Here is a 20100-nt window from a genome sequence, read left to right as displayed (position 1 = left end):
GGTTGATTTTCTGGGATGCAGCCTGGGCAGCAGAAGCCTTGAACCTTATCACCTCGTCATAAGAGCAGGTGATTCCAAAACCTTAACACTTGTCAATAAGGCTCTTGTCCTTCATCAAAAGACCGAGAGATACTTGCAAGGTTGTTGCTCGATGATTCACGGTGCTGGTGATGACGTTGCCGATGAGAGAAGCCTGCAAGGTGTCTCCTAATTTTGGTGAAATCTGTGAGAGGAGATGAAGCAAGGTCGGGCTACAATCATCACGAATGATGTCAGCACTTATTTCTGTCACATTTTTGTTCAAGTCAGGAACAAGTTGTTTTGTCTCCTTTGTTATTCTTGCTGCGACTTTGCGGATGTCCAAATCATCTTGGTAATCATCGTCGGGTATTATCTTGAGGAGATGAGAAGCTTTGCTCCGGAACACAAGAATGCTTGCAACCCCAACTCCGGAGAGGACTACAAGGTCTGACCCAAAATGTGTTGAAAGATGTTCAATCAATGTGCGTCGTTTCAGCTGAATTCCCTGAAGAGATACATATAGGTTGTATACTTCAACAGAGTTCCAGATCCGTGTTGGGTCATTGCTGAGTTCATGGATGACCTCTACAAAGGTAGGATCTGCACATTCATCTGTGTCATGCTCCGACTTCCGATGGGCATACATCCTGCCTCTCGGACCCATGAACTTTGTCATGCACTCCTTGTGGTACTGTGCATCTGCTGCATGAAGGTCGCTGACAGCTCCTTGCACCCGTATCCTGACCTGCTGGGCAATTTTATGCTCTCAAATGGAACAACTTCCAGAATGGAATCTTTGAAGCTCTTCATGCCAGGCCCCCTTTCATCAGTTCTGCAATGGACTACTCTTTTCCATCTATGAGGATGACGTGGTTCGGGGTCTGGTTCACACACCTCACCACAAAATAAGCAGTGTGTCAAGAAATCAAACTGGGCAATTTCTGATCGACGTGTTCTTTTTGGAGGGGGTGTTCCACTGCTTTCGTTGCTATTTGCCTCCACAAATCTTTTGATTCGAAACACAACTTTTGTGACATAAGAGTGCAGTGTTAGGATCATCAGCTAGTCTATGCTCTAGTTCTACATGCAACCCATCACCACGGATTTTGCTACTGTCTATGATAGTACGCAGGCGCTGGTGGGGCTTGGCAGAGATAAGATTTTCTTTTGATTTTCCACAGTTGAAGAGACACCCCCCCCTCTGCTTCATTGGATGCCATGTTTCAAGTCAGTCTGGAATAAGAAAGAGACAGAAGAATAAATATACACAAAGAATTAAGTTAAGCACCCCTACACAACGAATTAAGGTAAGCACCCCCTAATATATATTCTTTGTGTATATGTATACATTGGCATATATTCTAAGGTATGTGAGATCAAATAATGATTGGTATGACATTAGCAATTATCCATTGATGAAATTGAGTGATCAAAGTGAAAAAAAGTGATTGGTTGAGTCAGTGATCCGATCACGTGGGTCCTACACACGTTATTGACGCAAAGATCGCTAGAGGTCTTCTCAGAACAATGACTGTACGTTAGAAAACATAAACGTCATCCACACTGTCCGTGATGGACCTATAGCTCCATACTTAAATTGAGGTGAAAATATGCCTAAAATTCCCAAAAAATTTCACCTTAAATTATTCAGAATAAAATATTGAAAACGGCATGATTGTCATGTTTTTATGTGACCATAATATCACTTCTCCAGAAAATATAGCAATATCATGGGTATATTACACTGTTTTGACGACAACAAACTTGTAATGTGCGAGGTTGTAAAAAAACGGGGGGGGGGGTGCTTAACTTAATTCTTTGTGTATATATGATATGGTCAAAACAACAAATGGTTCAAATTTATCACACAAACTATTGCATTTTATGTTACAGGAGTATACATTCATGTTTATTTCAATGTGTCTGTAATCTATGTATTTTCACCAATTGTCATCATGGGTGTACTATGAATTAAGCATCTGAAATATATATGGAAAGTAAATATATATGCAAGTTGTTTATTATCTACTGGCGCATATTCTAGGTGAAACCGATATTATTTGCTATTCACAACAAAATGTGATATAAAGTGCATTATTCTGCCCCTGGATGATTTTATCATACATTTCTATGTAATAAATGTTAACAGGCTGTAAATAGTCTCGCGAATTTGGACATAGGTACTACTAATTCATAAAAATATATTTTAGACGAGTCGACAAAATGTCGATAATCGCTCGAAAACATTCCCTTTTTCAAATGGCAATAAAAAAAATTCCCCAAAGGTGCCAAAGTAGCACCCTCTTGTTTTGAGATCAGTATACATATGAGTTACAGAAATTGCAATAAAACGTTGTATATACTGCAAAACACGGTCAGTCGGGATTCCACTGGACTATAACTTCAAAATTCAAGGATTATTCAAACGCTATGGGAGTAAATTAATGTCAATTTGAAGTCGATTTAAAAAAACTTCACGTGCAAAGCATAAAAGTGAATTGAGACCACTACGATAGCTGTTCCAATATTACCTGTAAGGCACTGGCCAGTTGCTTCCCAATGTGATTGCTCTCGTCATGCTGCCAGGTAAGTGAAAGCAGATGTTGCTGCAGTTCAGACAACAGCTGGGTTGAGCACAGTTCGTCCTTATGCCACTGAAAGAGAACCAAAGGTGCTTTTTGTGGTGATTCTCATACAAGTGGCTATGGGAGCGATGGAACAAATTCACAGTGGCAAACATGAAAGGATGTATTGGACAGTACCATGAGTTGTGGAATAACTTGTGCTATGATGCTTTTGATCCAATCACGAGTACACAAAGTGTCTACATCGCTGCTTTTTACAGCCTTTCCTCCAACAGCTCCGTCTGACAAATCCACAATTGGCATAAGTCACATTACCATTTATTACTATCTACTTTAAATAAACCTATAACTTTGCCTGCTTATTCGTTTTAGCAAATAATATTAAAGGCATCCAAAAAAAAAAATTCTAATCCGATCTCAGATACATCTCATCGACTGAAAGATGGTTATTTACAAACAAGCAGCAAATTTGAAACCATGCAAAATAACAACTTCAGAAAACAAACTCAATATTGAGAAAGTACATACATGAGGCACAGTGCCTTCAGAAAGTATTTACACCCCTTGACTTTTTCCACATTTTGTTGTTACAGGCTGAATTAAGATGGATTAAATCGAGATTTTATTTGTCACTGATTTGTCACACAATACCCCAAAATATCAGTGAAATTTTTTGTCTCAAAAATTTTGCAAAAAAGAAAAAGAAAAAGAAATACAGAAATATCAAATTTACATAAGTATTCAACCCCCTGAGTCAATACTCAGTAGAAACGCATTTAGCAGTGATCACAGCTTCGAGTCTTTTTGAGTATGTCTGTATCAGCTTTGTACATCTGGATTTGGGGAGTTTCTCCCATTCTTCCTTGCAGATTTGCTCAAGCTGTCAAGTTGGATGGGGAGCGTCGGTGAACAGCAATCTACAAGTCTTTCCACAGATTCTCAATGGGATTCATGTCTGGGATTTGGCTGGGTCACTCAATGACCATCACATTCCTGTTCTGAAGCCATTCCAGTGTTGCTTTGGCTGTACACTTGGGGTCATTGTCCTAATGGAACATAAATCTTCACTACAGTCTAAGGTATTTTGCACTCTGAAGCAGGTTCTCCTCAAGGATTTGCCTGTATTTGGCTCCATTCATTGTACCCTCTATCCTTACAAGTTTCCCAGTCCCTGCCACTGAAAAGCATCCCCATATCATGATGCTGCCACCACCATGCTTCACGGTAGGGATGGTGTTGGATGGGTGATGAGCTGTGCTCGGTTTCTGCCATAGGTGACTATAGCTGCTGGTGTACCCCCTCCCCACAAACCTCTGACACTTTTTTTTCTGATGTCCTCGAACAGTGGTTCTTTACCTTTTTCTCACCAGGGACCTGCAATGGTCACGATAAATGACCACGGACCGCCAATTGTGAACCACGTAATTGATGCTCTTTACTGTCTATACTTCAGCACGACATACATCTCTATTAACTTTTTACAGTATTAATGTGGCTCTTTATAAGTACTGAATGCATCATGAACAACAGTCAAATAACATTTATCAATTATAACGAGTTTAGCTAGTGGAACTTCCGCACAACAGACGGGGAGGATTCGAAGTGGGGGAGGACTTTGTAAAGAGAATACACAGCTCTGTGGAATAAATATAATCGTACCTCTGGTTAAGGTGTGTGTGTGTGAACTGTGAATCCGCCTGTTATTAGAATAAGATGTGCAGAGATATGCTGTTTGTTTTTGAAGTAAAATGCCTCGGAAAAATTAATATTACCTCAAATTTACCTTCACAACAACAACACGATCGCTTCAGAAAAAAAATAAGTATTACTTTCACAACAACAACAACAACAACATCGATTCGGAGAAGAAGCTGTTTGAGGCCTGAAGGCCAAAAGCCTGAGGCCCATACGTGATATGGCCTTCTCAAGGCCTGTGATGGCTATCGTCTGCAACCTTTCGATATATATTTGATAATCCTCGATTTATTCCGAGCAGCAACACTGCGGCCGAGGCCAACTGCACAGCCAATGGGTGTAAGGCAGTCCTTCGATGGTTCGCCCACCGATTTCCTAATACGACCATACATGCAAACAGACATACATGCATAGTCCGTCCAAACATCCCATCAAACACCACAGTTCAGCTATTTAGTATATAGACAACTTGTTTATTTGCCAAACACATGCATGCACACAACTTTACACAAGTTCAGACATAGTAATCAACTAGAACGGCACTCAGTAGTGAGCATACCTCGGCCTGGTTGGCCATATCACTCAATGGTGAAGAATCACTTTAAAAATTCTAGTAGCCTGATCCGAATCCGGATCTTCGCCAAAACCTCATCATTTCGTCCTTGTGACATACGCTACATCTCTGCCAAATTTCGTCCGAATCCGTCCACACCTTTTTGAGATATTTTGTTCACAAACAAACAAACAGACAGGAGTGAAAACATAACCTCCATCCACCTTTGATGGCGGAGGTAACAATATAATGGAACAGATAGAATATATATATATATATATATATATTATATATATATATATATATATATATATATATATATATATATATATATATATATATATATATATAATATATAAATGTGTATATATGTATGTATGTATATATGTATATATGTATATATGTATATATGTGTGTATATATATATATATATATATATATATATATATATATATATATATATATATATATATATACATACATACATACATACAGACTTGGCATTTAATATGGAATTTTTTTTTTTTTCTTGACTTGGGTTTACTTTCTGAACTCAGTATATCAATCTGGGGAGTTTCTTTTACACTTCGGTGATTTCTTTGTCAAAAGAACCATGTCACCGATTGTCTTTCACAGCAAGAAGTCAATAACAGGATAATATCACAGGTGGCGTGACAAAATGTAAGGACAGGTACATTTGACGATTGGATTCACAATCGGGTATATAAGGGTGGTTGCGTTCTGTATTAGTGGAAAACAACTGCTGCACATCTACAAAAGTTATTACCGCTTCCTCTGGAGATGGTCCGTCAACTTGACAATGCTGTTTGTCATGGAGTGGTGGCTTTACGAAATTCTGGCATGAAACAGCGTGCTATTGCTCGGCAGTATGGCATCACTCAAGGCCAGGTGTCAAAGATCCTGAAACGAAATGCTCAGAGGGGTGTCCCTACTCCAATACCGAGGCCAAGACGTCCACGCAGAACCACAAGGAGAGATGATCGCCAGCTGCACCGGTTAGTCTGCAATGGCCGTACCAAGTCAGCTAATCGGCTTGGGGCTGAGTGGCAGCAACTGACAAATGTGCCTGTATCCAGAAGGCTAGTCAACCAACGACTGGTTCAAGCAGGCTATCGTGCCAGGCGTCCCCTGAGAAAGCCACGCCTGACCAGACAACACAGCCAGCGCCGATTGCAGTGGGTCAGGGAGCACCGTCAATAGCAGCCAGGACACTCGAATCACGTGACCTTCAGTGACGAGTCCAGATTTCTGGTCTATCATCAAGATGGCCGCGTCCAAGTGCACAGCCAAGTGCATGAAGCCCACAACAAAGATCGTATAGTGCCAAGAGTCCAAGCTGGAGGTGGTGGGGGTGACCGTTTGGGGTGCTTTTCATGCAGGGGGCAAAACTGACCTGGTTGTTCTGAATGGAAACCTGAACCAGTTCAAGTGCAGGGTCATTCTGGAAGAAACATTGCTTCCATTTGCTCGTGTCGCCTTTCGAGGAAACTTTGTCTTCCAAGATGACAATGCACGGCCTCATCGTGCTCGCATGATCCAACACTTGCTTGCTGACCGTGGTGCAGAGCATATGGAGTGGCCTGCCATGTCCCCGGATATGAATCCGATAGAGAACTTGTGGGCAGAATTAACGCATCAAATCAACAACTTGGACCAGCAGCCTACCTCTGTGCGTGAATTGCAGCAGACTATTTTTACTGCATGGCAAGCGATTCCTGTCCAAACCTTGGCAAATCACGTGAACAGCATGCCTTGACGTGTACGTGCTCTCCTGAATGCTCGTGGGGGTTACACGAAGTACTGAACTGTAATTTCTAATTTCACTGTCCGTAATCCCAGTCATAATTTAGCTTTTGTTTTTGTTGAAATTTTTTTGGGCTAATGTGCAAAATAAAGAGATACTTCTGGAAAACGTACAGAAGTTTAACACAGTACTGTCCGTGAATTGAGTTTGATATCAGTTTACATCACTTTCAAGGATCAATTTATTTGCTTCGAAATGTCAAATGTGGTTTTTGTTTCTTTTAAAGGTCACATTAACAAAATCTAGAATAATTTCAACATAATTCCAATGAACTTTTGGTTCTAAGTCATCTTGAAAAGTTAGTTCACCCCCACAAAAAAAATATTCCATATTAAATGCCAAGTCTGTATATATATATATATATATATATATATATATACATATATATATATATACACACACACACACACACACACACACACACACACACACACACACACACACACACACACACACACACACACACACACACACACACACACACACAGACTTGGCATTTAATATGGAATTTTTTTTTTTTTTCTTGACTTGGGCTTACTTTCTTAACTCAGTATATCAATCTGGTGAGTTTCTTTTACACTTTGGTGATTTCTTTGTTAAAAGAACCATGTCACTGATTGTCAGTCGCAGCAAGAAGTCAACAACAGGATTATATCACAGGTGGCGTGGCAAAATGTACGGACAGGTACATTTGATGATTGGCTTCACAGTCGGGTATACAAGGGTTGTTGCGTTCTGTATTAGTGGAAAACAACTGCTGCACGTCTCCAAAAGTTATTGCCGCTTCCTCTGGAGATGGTCCGTCAACTCGACAATGCTGTTTGTCATGGAGTGGTGGCTTTACGAAATTACGGCATGAAACAGCGTGCTATTGCTCGGCAGTATGGCATCACTCAAGGTCAGGTGTCAAAGATCCTGAAACGAAATGCTCAGAGGGGTGTCCCGACTCCAATACCGAGGCCAGGACGTCCCCGCAGAACCACAAGGAGGGATGATCGCCAGCTGCACCGGTTAGTCCGTAATGGCCGTACCAAGGCAGCTAATCGGCTTAGGGCTGAGTGGCAGCAACTGACAAATGTGCCTGTGTCCAGAAGGCTAGTCAACCAACGACTGGTTCAAGCAGGCTATCGTGCCAGGCGTCCCCTGAGAAAGCCACGCCTGACCAGACAACACTGCCAGCGCCGATTGCAGTGGGCCAGAGAGCACCGTCAATGGCAGCCAGGACACTGGAATCACGTGATCTTCAGTGACGAGTCTAGATTTCTGGTCTATCGTCAAGATGGCCGCGTCCGAGTGCGCAGACAAGTGCATGAAGCCTACAACAAAGATTGTATAGTGCCAAGAGTCCAAGCTGGAGGTGGTGGGGGTGACCGTTTGGGCTGCTTTTCATGCAGGGGGCAAAACTGACCTGGTTGTTCTGAATGGAAACCTGAACCAGTTCAAGTACAGGGCCATTCTGGAAGAAACATTGCTTCCATTTCCTCGTGCAGCCTTTCGAGGAAACTGTCTTCCAAGATGACAATGCACGGCCTCATCGTGCTCGCATGATCCAACACTTTCTTGCTGACCGTAGTGTAGAGCATATGGAGTGGCCTGCCATGTCCCCGGATATGAATCCGATAGAGAACTTGTGGGCAGAATTAACGCGTCAAATCGACCACTTGGGCCAGCAGCCGAGCTAGGCTATCGTCACTGCATGGCAAGCGATTCCTGTCCAAACCTTGGCAAATCTCGTGAACAGCATGCCTCAACGTGTACATGCTCTCCTGAATGCTCGTGGGGGTTACATGAAGTACTGAACTGTAATTTTACTGTCCGTAATCCCAGTCATGATTTAACTTTTGTTTTTGTGAAACAAATTTTGGCTAATGTGCAAAATAAAGAGATACTTCTGGAAAACGTACAGAAGTTTAACACAGTACTGTCCATGAATTGAGTTCGATATCAGTTTACATCACTTTCAAGGATCAATTTATTTGTTTCAAAATGACAAATGTGGTTTTGTTTCTTTTAAAGGTCACATTAACAAAATCTAGAATAATTTCAACATAATTCCAATGAACTTTTGGTCTCAGACATCTTGAAAAGTAAGTTCACCCCCACAAAAAAAAGATTCCATATTAAATGCCAAGTATGTGTATATATATATATATATATACAGACTTGGCATTTAATATGGAATATTTTTTTTGTCTTGACTTGGGTTTACTTTCTGAACTCAGTATATCAATCTGGTGAGTTTATTTTACCCTTCGGTGATGTCTTTGTTGAAAGAACCATGTCACTGATTGTCTGTCGCAGCAAGAAGTCAACAACAGGATTATATCACAGGTGGCGTGGCAAAATATACGGGCAGGTACATTTGACGATTGGCTTCACAATCGGGTATATAAGGGTTGTTGTGTTCTGTATTAGTGGAAAACAACTGCTGCACATCTACAAAAGTTATTGCCGCTTCCTCTGGAGATGGTCCGTCAACTTGACAATGCTGTTTGTCATGGAGTGGTGGCTTTACGAAATTCTAGCATGAAACAGCGTGCTATTGCTCGGCAGTATGGCATCACTCAAGGTCAGGTGTCAAAGATCCTGAAACGAAATGCTCAGAGGGGTGTCCCTACTCCAATAACGAGGCCAGGACGTCCCTGCAGAACCACAAGGAGAGATGATCGCCAGCTGCACCGGTTAGTCTGCAATGACCGTACCAAGTCAGCTAATCGGCTTCGGGCTAAGTGACAGCAACTGACAAATGTGCCTGTATCCAGAAGGCTAGGCAACCAACGACTGGTTCAAGCAGGCTATCGTGCCAGGCGTCCCGTGAGAAAGCCACGCCTGACCAGACAACCCAGCCAGCGCCGATTGCAGTGGGCCAGAGAGCACCGTCAATGGCAGCCAGGACACTGGAATCACGTGATCTTCAGTGACGAGTCTAGATTTCTGGTCTATCGTCAAGATGGCCGTGTCCGAGAGCGCAGACAAGTGCATGAAGCCCACAACAAAGATTGTATAGTGCCAAGAGTCCAAGCTGGAGGTGGTAGGGTGACCGTTTGGGCTGCTTTTCATGCAGGGGGCAAAACTGAGCTGGTTGTTCTGAATGGAAACCTGAACCAGTTCAAGTACAGGGTCATTCTGGAAGAAACATTGCTTCCATTTGCTCATGCAGCCTTTCGAGGAAAGTTTGTCTTCCAAGATGACAATGCACAGCCTCATCGTGCTCGCATGATCCAACACTTTCTTGCTGACCGTGGTGTAGAGCATATGGAGTGGCCTGCCATGTCCCTGGATATGAATCCGATAGAGAACTTGTGGGCAGAATCAACGCGTCAAATCGACCACTTGGACCAGCAGCCGACTTCTGTGCGTGAATTGCAGCAGACTATTGCCACTGCATGGCAAGCGATTCTGTCCAAACCTTGGCAAATCTCGTGAACAGCATGCCTCGACGTGTACGTGCTCTCCTGAATGCTCGTGGGGGTTACACGAAGTACTGAACTGTAATTTTACTGTCCGTAATTCCAGTCATAATTTAGCTTTTGTTTTTGTTGAATTTTTTTTTGGCTAATGTGCAAAATAAAGAGATACTTCTGGAAAACGTACAGAAGTTTAACACAGTACTGTCCGTGAATTGAGTTTCGATATCAGTTTGCATCACTTTCAAGGATCAATTTATTTGCTTCGAAAAGTCAAATGTGGTTTTTCTTTCATTTAAAGGTCACATTAACAAAATCTGGAATAATTTCAACATAATTCCAATGAACTTTTGGTTCTAAGTCATCTTGAAAAGTAAGTTCACCCCCACAAAAAAATATTCCATATTAAATGCCAAGTCTGTGTATATATCATATATATATATATACTGATATATTATATATATATATATACAGTGGGGAGAACAAGTATTTGATACACTGCCGATTTGCAGGTTTTCCCACTTACAAAGCACGTAAAGGTCTGTAATTTTTATCATAGGTACACTTCAACTGTGGAAGACGGAATCTAAAACAAAAATCCTGAAAATCACATTGTATGATTTTTAAGTAATTAATTTGCATTTTATTGCATGAAATAAGTATTTGATCACCTACCAACCAGTAAGAATTCCGGCTCTCACAGACCTGTTAGTTTTTTTCATTAGAAGCCCTCCCATTCTCCACTCATTACCTGTATTAACTGCACCTGTTTGAACTCGTTATCTGCATAAAAGACGTCTCCAGACCGTCTCCGACCACAAAGACCGCAAAGACCGACCGCAAAGCCGTCTCCAGACCTGTCCACACTCAATCAATCAGACTCCAACCTCTCCACAATGGGCAAGACCAGAGAGCTGTCTAAGGACATCAGGGACAAATTTGTAGGCCTGCACAAGGCTGGGATGGGCTACAGGACAATAGGCAAGCAGCTTGGTGAGAAGGCAACAACTGTTGGCGCAATTATTAGAAAATGGAAGAAGGTCAAGATGACAGTCAATCTCCCTCGGTCTGGGGCTCCATGCAAGATCTCACCTCGTGGAGCCTCAATGATCATGAGAAAGGTGAGGGATCAGCCCAGAACTACACGGCAGGACCTGGTCAATGACCTGAAGAGAGCTGGGACCACAGTATCAAAGAAAACCATAAGTAACACACTACGCCGTCATGGATTAAAATCCTGCAGCGCACGCAAGGTCCCTCTGCTCAAGCCAGCGCATGTCCAGGCCCGTCTGAAGTTTGCCAATGACCATCTGGATGATCCAGAGGAGGAATGGGAGAAGGTCATGTGGTCTGATGAGACCAAAATAGAGCTTTTTGGTTTAAACTCCACTCGCCGTGTTTGGAGGAAGAAGAAGGATGAGTACAACCCCAAGAACACCATCCCAACCGTGAAGCATGGAGGTGGAAACATCATTCTTTGGGGATGCTTTTCTGCAAAGGGGACAGGACGACTGCACCGTATTGAGGGGAGGATGGATGGGGCCATGTATCGCGAGATCTTGGCCAACAATCTCCTTCCCTCAATAAGAGCATTGAAGATGGGGCGTGGCTGGGTCTTCCAGCATGACAACGACCCGAAACACACAGCCAGGGCAACTAAGGAGTGGCTCCGTACGAAGCATCTCAAGGTCCTGGAGTGGCCTAGCCAGTCTCCAGACCTGAACCCAATAGAAAATCTTTGGAGGGAGCTGAAAGTCTGTGTTGCGCAGCGACAGCCCCGAAACCTGAAGGATCTGGTGAAGATCTGTATGGAGGAGTGGGCCAAAATCCCTGCTGCAGTGTGTGCAAACCTGGTTAAGAACTACAGGAAACGTCTGATCTCTGTAATTGCAAACAAAGGTTTCTGTACCAAATATTAAGTTCTGTTTTTCTGATGTATCAAATACTTATTTCATGCAATAAAATGCAAATTAATTACTTAAAAATCATACAATGTGATTTTCAGGATTTTTGTTTTAGATTCCGTCTTCCACAGTTGAAGTGTACCTATGATAAAAATTACAGACCTTTACGTGCTTTGTAAGTGGGAAAACCTGCAAAATCGGCAGTGTATCAAATACTTGTTCTCCCCACTGTATATATATATATATATATATATATATATATATATATATATATATATATATATATATATATATATATATCGTTATGGATATGGGGGACGGCTCTCCCGTTAGCAAGGGGTGATTAGCCCCTTGTCCTGTTAAGCTGGCCGTCTCCCCGGTCCTGGTACTTGTAACGCCCTCCCGCGGGATGGAACGGATCAGGGTTATGGGTCCAGGGTTTATCCCAAATACCTTTATCCGTCCCTCCGCAGAACAGGGAGACAAGTACCGCTCGAACCCCGGTTTTAGATGGACTAGTTGCCAAGCGGTTTTAGCAACCCGAAGTTTGAGCCATTAACAGTACTAAACCCGATCCTAAACGTTGGCCGAATCGTGCCACAGGTATTCAATGAAGGAAATCACTAAAGCGACCGAATGTGAAGAAGAGAAGAAGAAGAAGTAGGAAGAACAAATATGATTTATTGCGAACTATTAACAAGACCAAAAATAACCAAGGAGAATGGGAAGGATAAGAAAATAACTGAACAGAAAGGAGCAAGGAGACACAGTGCAATATTATTAGCTTATCTATGAACAGTCTTACTTATAACCCCAAGACAACAACATGAAAGACGGACAAACGGGCACACTTACACGGGGGAATTGGCCGATTGGATTGAATGCCAGCAGGACGGGGCACGGTCCAGGGAGGTCGCTTCGAGAAGGTGTCAGGGCCGGTGGCGTGATGCTGGTTTTTCTCGCGTCGATTCCGCAGTCAGCAGGGCCCAAGACGACACGAGGCGGCGCAAGCTCCAGCACAAGGGGGCAGCACGTTGAGGCAGTCCGCGCATGTAACCATTCGTGTCCGCTTCTCCTATAAAACCCCGCGCTTGCCCTTTTATGACGTGCTTTTGGGATCAACCCGCGTGCGTTGGATCCGCCCCTCGGTGAGCTCGCCTCGGCCTTGATTGGTGCGAGGGCTCACCGATCCCGCCCCTCTTGATGAGGCGTTGGCAAAGCCACGCCTTGTTCCTCGCGTTTGGCTGACTCCTCCCCCCCCCCCCCCCCCGATGACGAGGTGGAGACACGCCTTTCTTCTCCGAGGTTACCTCGTGCGTAATGGAGTCAAATGCAGCAAAGTGGACGGGAGATGAAAATGCAGCAAAGTGGACGGGAGATGAAAATGCAGCAAAGTGGACGGGAGATGAAAATGCAGCAAAGTGGACGGGAGATGAAAATGCAGCAAAGTGGCTAAAGGAGTCAATTGCAGCAAACCTGGCACTTGGAAGATGCCATGGGGCGTCGGAGGGACCTGTCTTATTTAATTGATGCAACGTAATGAACTAGTGGATCACAGAACCTTCAACTACATTTACTAAGGACATAACTAATGAGGGAAATCATAGATTTGCTCCGTGTGTGCGATGGCCTAACTACAGACGACCTTTTATCTTTGACACTACAATTGGAGGGTGATATTTACAGGGAATATTTACAGCATACAAAAGGGGAAAATTTACATCAAATTACACACACAATTCCCAAATCCCCAACAATATATATATATATATATATATAATTATATATATATATATATATATATATATATCCCTAGATAGGTGTGTCTATGGTCCGAGATGGGCATCATTCTGTGCGGATGGGTATACCCAGTGGCACAGCCATTTCGGGTTCAATGTTTTGTTTGGCCCTCTGAGGTTAAGTTCCAACTCTAATATTTGCCTGATATGATCAGAGTCGCCAATTCGACTTGTGTTTATGCTGATGTGTTTAATTTATCATGTTAACGTATATCGTTGTGCCCACCAGTGATATCGAGTTTGTGTGTGTGTTTGTATGTGTGTGCCTCTATGTATGTGCATATATGAATGTAGATGTATGTGCATATATGTGTGCATATATGTTTGTGCATGTGTGTGTGCACATGCATGCATATATGTATATATATATGCGTGTGTGCATATATGTATGTGAAGATATGTGTGTGTGTGTGTGGTGTTGAAATATACTGTTGGTTGAAATTGCCTAGTTTAGGTGCCTCTGATGTCACTCACCTTCAAGTACACATTAAATTCCTGATTAAATGACTTCGTTGGCATCTAAGAACAGATCAAACTTTAAGCTTGGGTGGAGGCTCGGAGTGGGTTCTTTGCTTTGTGTGTGAAAAATATATACATGGAAAATGTAAATAGAACCACTCTCCGTATATTCACTAACATACACAGTATGAAAGGGGAACTGTTTCCGATTGCTCCATAAGTTTGATGACTCATGAATATTCATAACCAATCCATCCTTGAAGTTCCTGAACGAATTTAGATACGTACTACAATTTAATTGCTGCAATAAACAGGTTTTGTTTCAGAGAGAATTATAAAAGGATTGTGAGTAAGTGGTGTCACTTTAATCGAGAGTGATGTCAGCCGATCCTCACGCCTTCATGGCTTCGCTCTTGCGGAATCCAGGTGAGTATGCACCCTGTTCCCTTCATTTCTGGACCCATCCTTTCCACCTTTCAAAAAATCCTGGATCAGTCGCTGGAGTACATGATACATATATACACTTGCTCCATCATATGCAGACCGGTGGTGAAGAATCTCTATCCTGGAGTTTCCTGAACATGAAATCAAATGTTAACATTGCATAAGTTGGGATGAAATTGTCATTTTAGATCAATATTTAGAGGTACCCTGAAAACATGAGGTGGTCGATTTGTGTGATACTCAATTTCAATGTTTCATACTTTGATATTTTGTGCAGTCATTATAGCAGTAATACATACAAATGAGGCACCAAATGAAAGCTCAGCTTCTGCGGATTCTTTTGAAATGAATATCATCATGTTTCATAAATATTTCATGCGAGTTATTGGACTTAATATGCCCGCACCCCACATACATATCTGGCGTGTCACAAAAGATGATCACATTTCTACATTTACTTTTGTTTGAAGTGCATATATAATCACCGTTTAGAGGCCATTTTTCCCCGCAAAGCGGGGGTTGGCCTTTTCGGGGACCGTGGTAGTTGTTGTTTTTTGGTCCCCTTTTTGAAGCAATGTTTTACGGCCGGATGCCCTTCCTGACGCCAACCCTTTTTGCCGCCTTCAACGACAAACAGGGAATTACCAGTGAACCAGTTGAAGTTGAAGTTGAAGTTGATTACCAGTTGAAGTGCATATATGTGAAACTTTATTCATCCAAGTCATATATTAAAATAAACTGTGTCCATATACCTTACATTTGATACCACAACGATGATTCAATGACATATTAACCTAAAATCCTCCGTCGTGCGAAGTCCTTCCTTGGCACACCTGAGCTCCTCACCACATACAAGGCTTTCATCCACAGCTCAATGGAATACTGCTCTCCCCTCTGGGCTGGTGCTCCTGCCTCACACCCAGCTCGTCTTCACGCTGTTGAAACCAAAGCGTTCAGAATCATTGGAATCTCCCGCGATGAAGCTAACTCCAAGGGCCTTTCACTCACTCACCGCAGGCAGGTTGGTGGTCTTTCCGTCTTTTACCGACTCCTCTCTGGCCTTGCCCCCCCTGCTCTCTCTGGGCTCTGTCCCCCAAATATTCCTACAGGTCGCACAAGATCTGCCTGCAACCCTCTTATGGTTAAACTGCCAAAATCAAGACTCTGCTCACCTTCACTCCTTCATTCCTCTTTTCTCCCGCCTCTGGAACAAACTCCCTCACTCTCTTCAATCCCACTCCACCCTCCAGGTCTTTAAAACAGCTGTTCACCACCATCTCTTATCTTCCCCCATCCAAAACCTTGATCTTTTCTACCCCCGCTAATTTCACCCCAAATCCACTTTTTTGAAATACCAACTTCTGTCCTGGAAGTCCTTGTGTTTTATACTTCTCCCACCCCCCCCCCCCCCCAAGCCCTCTCCCTCCCACACATCTCCCTGCCCTCAAATGTTATGTTTGTGTGCTTCCCCTTCTCTCCCCATATTGTCTTCCGCTCCCTCTATTTATATACCTTGTTTGTCTGGTTGATTTGTTTGTGAAATAAATGTTAGCTCTTTCACGAGCCTCGATTCAGTATACGAAAAAACAAACAAACAAACAAAAAAACTAGCCCTTCTGGCAGATTTTTCCACCTCAGCCAAGGAACTCTGTAGTTCTGTCAGAGTGGTCATTGGGTTCGTGGTCACCTCCCTGACCAAGGTCCTTCTTACCCGGTTGTTCATTTTGGTTCGGACAGTCAGCTCCAGGAAAAGTCTGTGTAGTTCCATATTCTTTCCATTTCCTAATGATGGGAGCTCACTCTTCTTGGGAACTTTCAACAATATAAATCGTTTTATACCGTTCCCCAGATCTACGCCTCCTCACAATTCTATGTCGGAGTTCTACGGACAGTTCCTTGGCCTTCATGGTGGAGTTTCTGCTCTGACATGCACTGCAAACAGTGGGATCTTATATAGAAAGGTGTGTTTCTATCTAAATCATGTCCAATCAATCTCAGTTCCTTCCACCAAGCTCGGAACAAGTGTGTGTCTACCCTCAGGAGTGCCAGGAAGCACTATCTCTCCACACTCAAGAATGAACTCTCAAACCTGTCTCCTTCCTCCAAATCCTGGTGGCGTCTGGTCAAATCCGTTTCTGGTGTTTGTTCCCCCTCCATCCCCTCCCTTACCTCAAATGGCCACACAGTTGACATCGCACGTGACAAAGCCGAATGCCTCAACTCTGTGTTTGCCTCAAAATCCTTAGTCCCAAACCCATCTCTCTCTGTTCCCACCTTTCCCAGTCGAACCAAACTGCTCCTGGACTCTGTGACCTTCTCTCCTGACAAGGTGGAGGAGTTTTTGTCAAACCTCGACTCTGATTCTGCAACTGGACCAGATGGCATCAGCCCACGGGTCCTAAAATCCTGCTCTGCCGCTCTATCTCACCCTCTCTCTGTTCTTTTCACCCTATCTTTTGCTCAAGGTCATCTGCCAGCATCTTGGAAATCAGCAAACATTACCGCTATACACAAAAAAATGTGCAAAAACAGATCCTTGCAACTACAGACCAATCAGCCTGCTCCCAATTATCAGCAAAGTCATGGAATCCATCATTGCTTCGGATATCAAATCCTTCCTCTTCTCCAATGGCTTGATCTCTATTATCAATTTGGATTCAAACCAGGTCATTCTTCTCTGGACATGTTGCTTCTGCTGTCCCAACAATGGATGGAGGTCCTCAATGCCAAACAGGAAACCAGAGCTGTCTCCCTTGACATATCACGTGCCTTCGATACATTCTGGCACCCAGCTATGCTCACCAAACTCTCCTCCTATGGTATCCATGGAAATCTCCATGCATGGATTGCGGACTTCCTCTCTGGTCGTAGTCAACGTGTGGCCCTGAATGGATTTCTCTCATCTCCCCTTCCTGTTCTGGCTGGAGTTCCGCAAGGTACTGTTCAGGGCCCTGTGCTATTTCTGGTCTTCATCAATGATCTCTCCGATTCTCTGGAAAATCCTCTCTATCTCTTTGCCGATGCCTTCACTCTCTGCCTCTCCATTCCTCATCCCTCAAATCGGCAGTCTGCAGCCTCCTCACTCTCTGCAGACCTGGACAAAATCACAGACTGGTCAAACAAGTGGAACATGTCTTTCAATCCTGACAAATCTCACACTCTTACTATGTCTCTCCGAAAAGACCGACTGGAAAACACTCCCATCTACTTTCTCAACAATCCTCTCCAAGAAGTTCTGTCGCTCAAGCTTTTGGGTCTCACTATTTGCCATGATCTTTCTTGGGAAAACCACATTTCCAAGCTTGCCTCCAAAGCCAGTCGCCGACTGAGCATCCTCCGTCGTGCGAAGTCCTTCCTTGGCACACCTGAGCTCCTCACCACATACAAGGCTTTCATCCGCAGCTCAATGGAATACTGTTCCCCCCTTTGGGCCGGTGCTCCTGCCTCACCTAGCTCGGCTTCACACTGTTGAAACCAAAGCTTTCAGAATCATTGGAATCTCCTGCGATGAAGCTAACTCCGAGGGCCTTTCACTCACTCACCGCAGGCAGGTTGGTGGTCTTTCTGTCTTCTACCGACTCCTCTCCGGCCTTGCTCCCCCAGCTCTCTCTGTGCTCTGTCCCCCAAGATCTGCCAGCAACCCTCTTATGGTTAAACTGCCAAAATCTAGGCTCTCTGCTCACCTTCACTCTTTCATTCCCCTTTTCTCCCACCTATGGAACAAACTCCCCCACTCCCTTCAATCCCACTCCTCCCTCCAGGTCTTTAAAACAGCTGTTCACCACCATCTCTTCTCTTCCCCCATCCAAAACCTTGATCTTTTCTACCCCCGCTAAATCACCCCAGATACACTTTTTTGAAATTCCAACTTCTTCCCTGGAAGTCCTTGCAGTGTCCATATGTTTTATACCTCTCCCACCTCCCCCCCAAGCCCTCTCCCTCCCACATTTCTCTCGATGTCCCTGCTCTCAAATGTTGTGCTTGTGTCCTTCCCCCTCTCTCCAAATCTTGTCTACCGCTCCCCTTATTTTGTGTTTTATGTGTCGGTTTGACTTTTTGTGTGATTAATGTTAGTTCTTTCACGAGCCTCGATCTTGTATTCAAAAAAAACAAACAAAAAAAAAACATTGGCCGCTGGTGAACTCGAATCAAGTTGTAAATACATCTCAAGGATGATCAAAGGAAGTTGGATGCACCTGAGCTCAATTTGGAATGTCATAGCAAAGCTCTTTCACGAGCCTCGATTTCACGAGCTCTTTCACGAGCCTCGATTCAGTATACAAAAAAAAAAGAAAAAAAAAAGGGTTGAATCCCTATTCACTCAAGACATTTCAGCTTTTCTTTTTTAATTATTTTGTAAGAATTTTTCCAAAAATAAAATTATATTTTGACATTATGGGGTATTATGTGTAGATCAGCGACACATTTAAAAAAATCTCAGTTCAATCCATTTTAAATTCGGGCTGAAACAACAAAATGTGAAAAAAGTCAAGGGGTGTGAGAATACTTTCTGAAAACACTGCACATGATGAAGATGCTAACTCCTCTCTCTCCCCTCCCCCTCCAAGCCTCGAGGTTATTCCTGCTGCAGAGAACAAATCACTCTGACAGGTGATGAAGAATAGATTGTATAAATTTATAGCATGGGTAAAAGTGATTTTAAAACGGATTTACAAATTAGAATATGAACAGACACCAAGATAGGTCTCTGCCATTCCATGTCATATAAAACGCAAAACACAAATGTAGAATTGATAAATAAAACCATTGTTTAAATTCCTCTTTCCACAACCAAAACACCAAACCAACGTCCCACTTCACCCTCCCTCCCATAGAAAATACCATCAGAAATGCTTTTGTCGTTGTCTTCTCCATTCGAGGATTTAACTTTGCACAGGCCAGTCAGAGTCTGGTTCAAATGGATCACCGTGTTATCTTAAAGGCAACAAAGAGAAAGTTTAATGTCACACAAACAGTAAAGAAACCAATCTTAGCAATATTGCAGCTATACAGCGGATCATTAAACAAGTTGTTGTTACATTGCGCAGACGAGAAAAACTTGTATGTACAGGTACAAAGGAAGACTAGCTTATCAAAGACGTCCTGATGAAACATCCAATCCTGAACAAACATATTGGGAGAAGAAAGATTGCTGCCAAATGGATTGTGGGCAATTTCACCAAGAAGCAGAAGTTTCACCAGAAACTAGAGGGTTTGTAAGACACCTTACCCCATGCAGTCTTGAGCAACAAGGACATGGGGTCTGCGAGCATAGCAAAATCTCAGTGTTTTCTTGAAAGGCATTATACCCATAGAATAAAATAAAAACCTTTGAAGCCAAGCTTGGAACGGTAGCTTAGTGCAAGTAATCACCTCTTAAAGATGGAGGACTTGGGCCCGATCCGGGA

General features: G+C 43.1%; 1 protein-coding gene across 8 annotated transcripts in view; it reads right to left on the bottom strand.

Annotated features, from left to right (window-relative positions):
* The window catches only part of PCM1 (pericentriolar material 1), a 149649-nt gene that overhangs the window by 15520 nt on the left and 114029 nt on the right, over window positions 1–20100 (bottom strand). For 5 of the 8 annotated variants that reach the window (XM_078766142.1, XM_078766141.1, XM_078766144.1 and 2 more), the window contains exon 29: window positions 19535–19627. In XM_078766142.1, coding sequence (XP_078622268.1) covers window positions 19535–19627 — 93 coding nt within the window. Of the gene's footprint in view, window positions 1–2552; window positions 2676–2783; window positions 2888–19534; window positions 19628–20100 lie in introns of all 8 variants that reach the window. The other 3 variants (XM_068132244.2, XM_068132242.2, XM_078766143.1) reach the window with 1 other exon arrangement.

The sequence above is a fragment of the Myxine glutinosa genome, chromosome 12, assembly GCF_964187855.1.
Source record: "Myxine glutinosa chromosome 12, kmMyxGlut1.1, whole genome shotgun sequence".
Lineage (NCBI taxonomy): Eukaryota > Metazoa > Chordata > Myxini > Myxiniformes > Myxinidae > Myxine > Myxine glutinosa.
The sequence above is the reverse complement of the archived record's forward strand: the minus strand, read 5'-3'. Positions and strand labels throughout refer to the sequence as shown.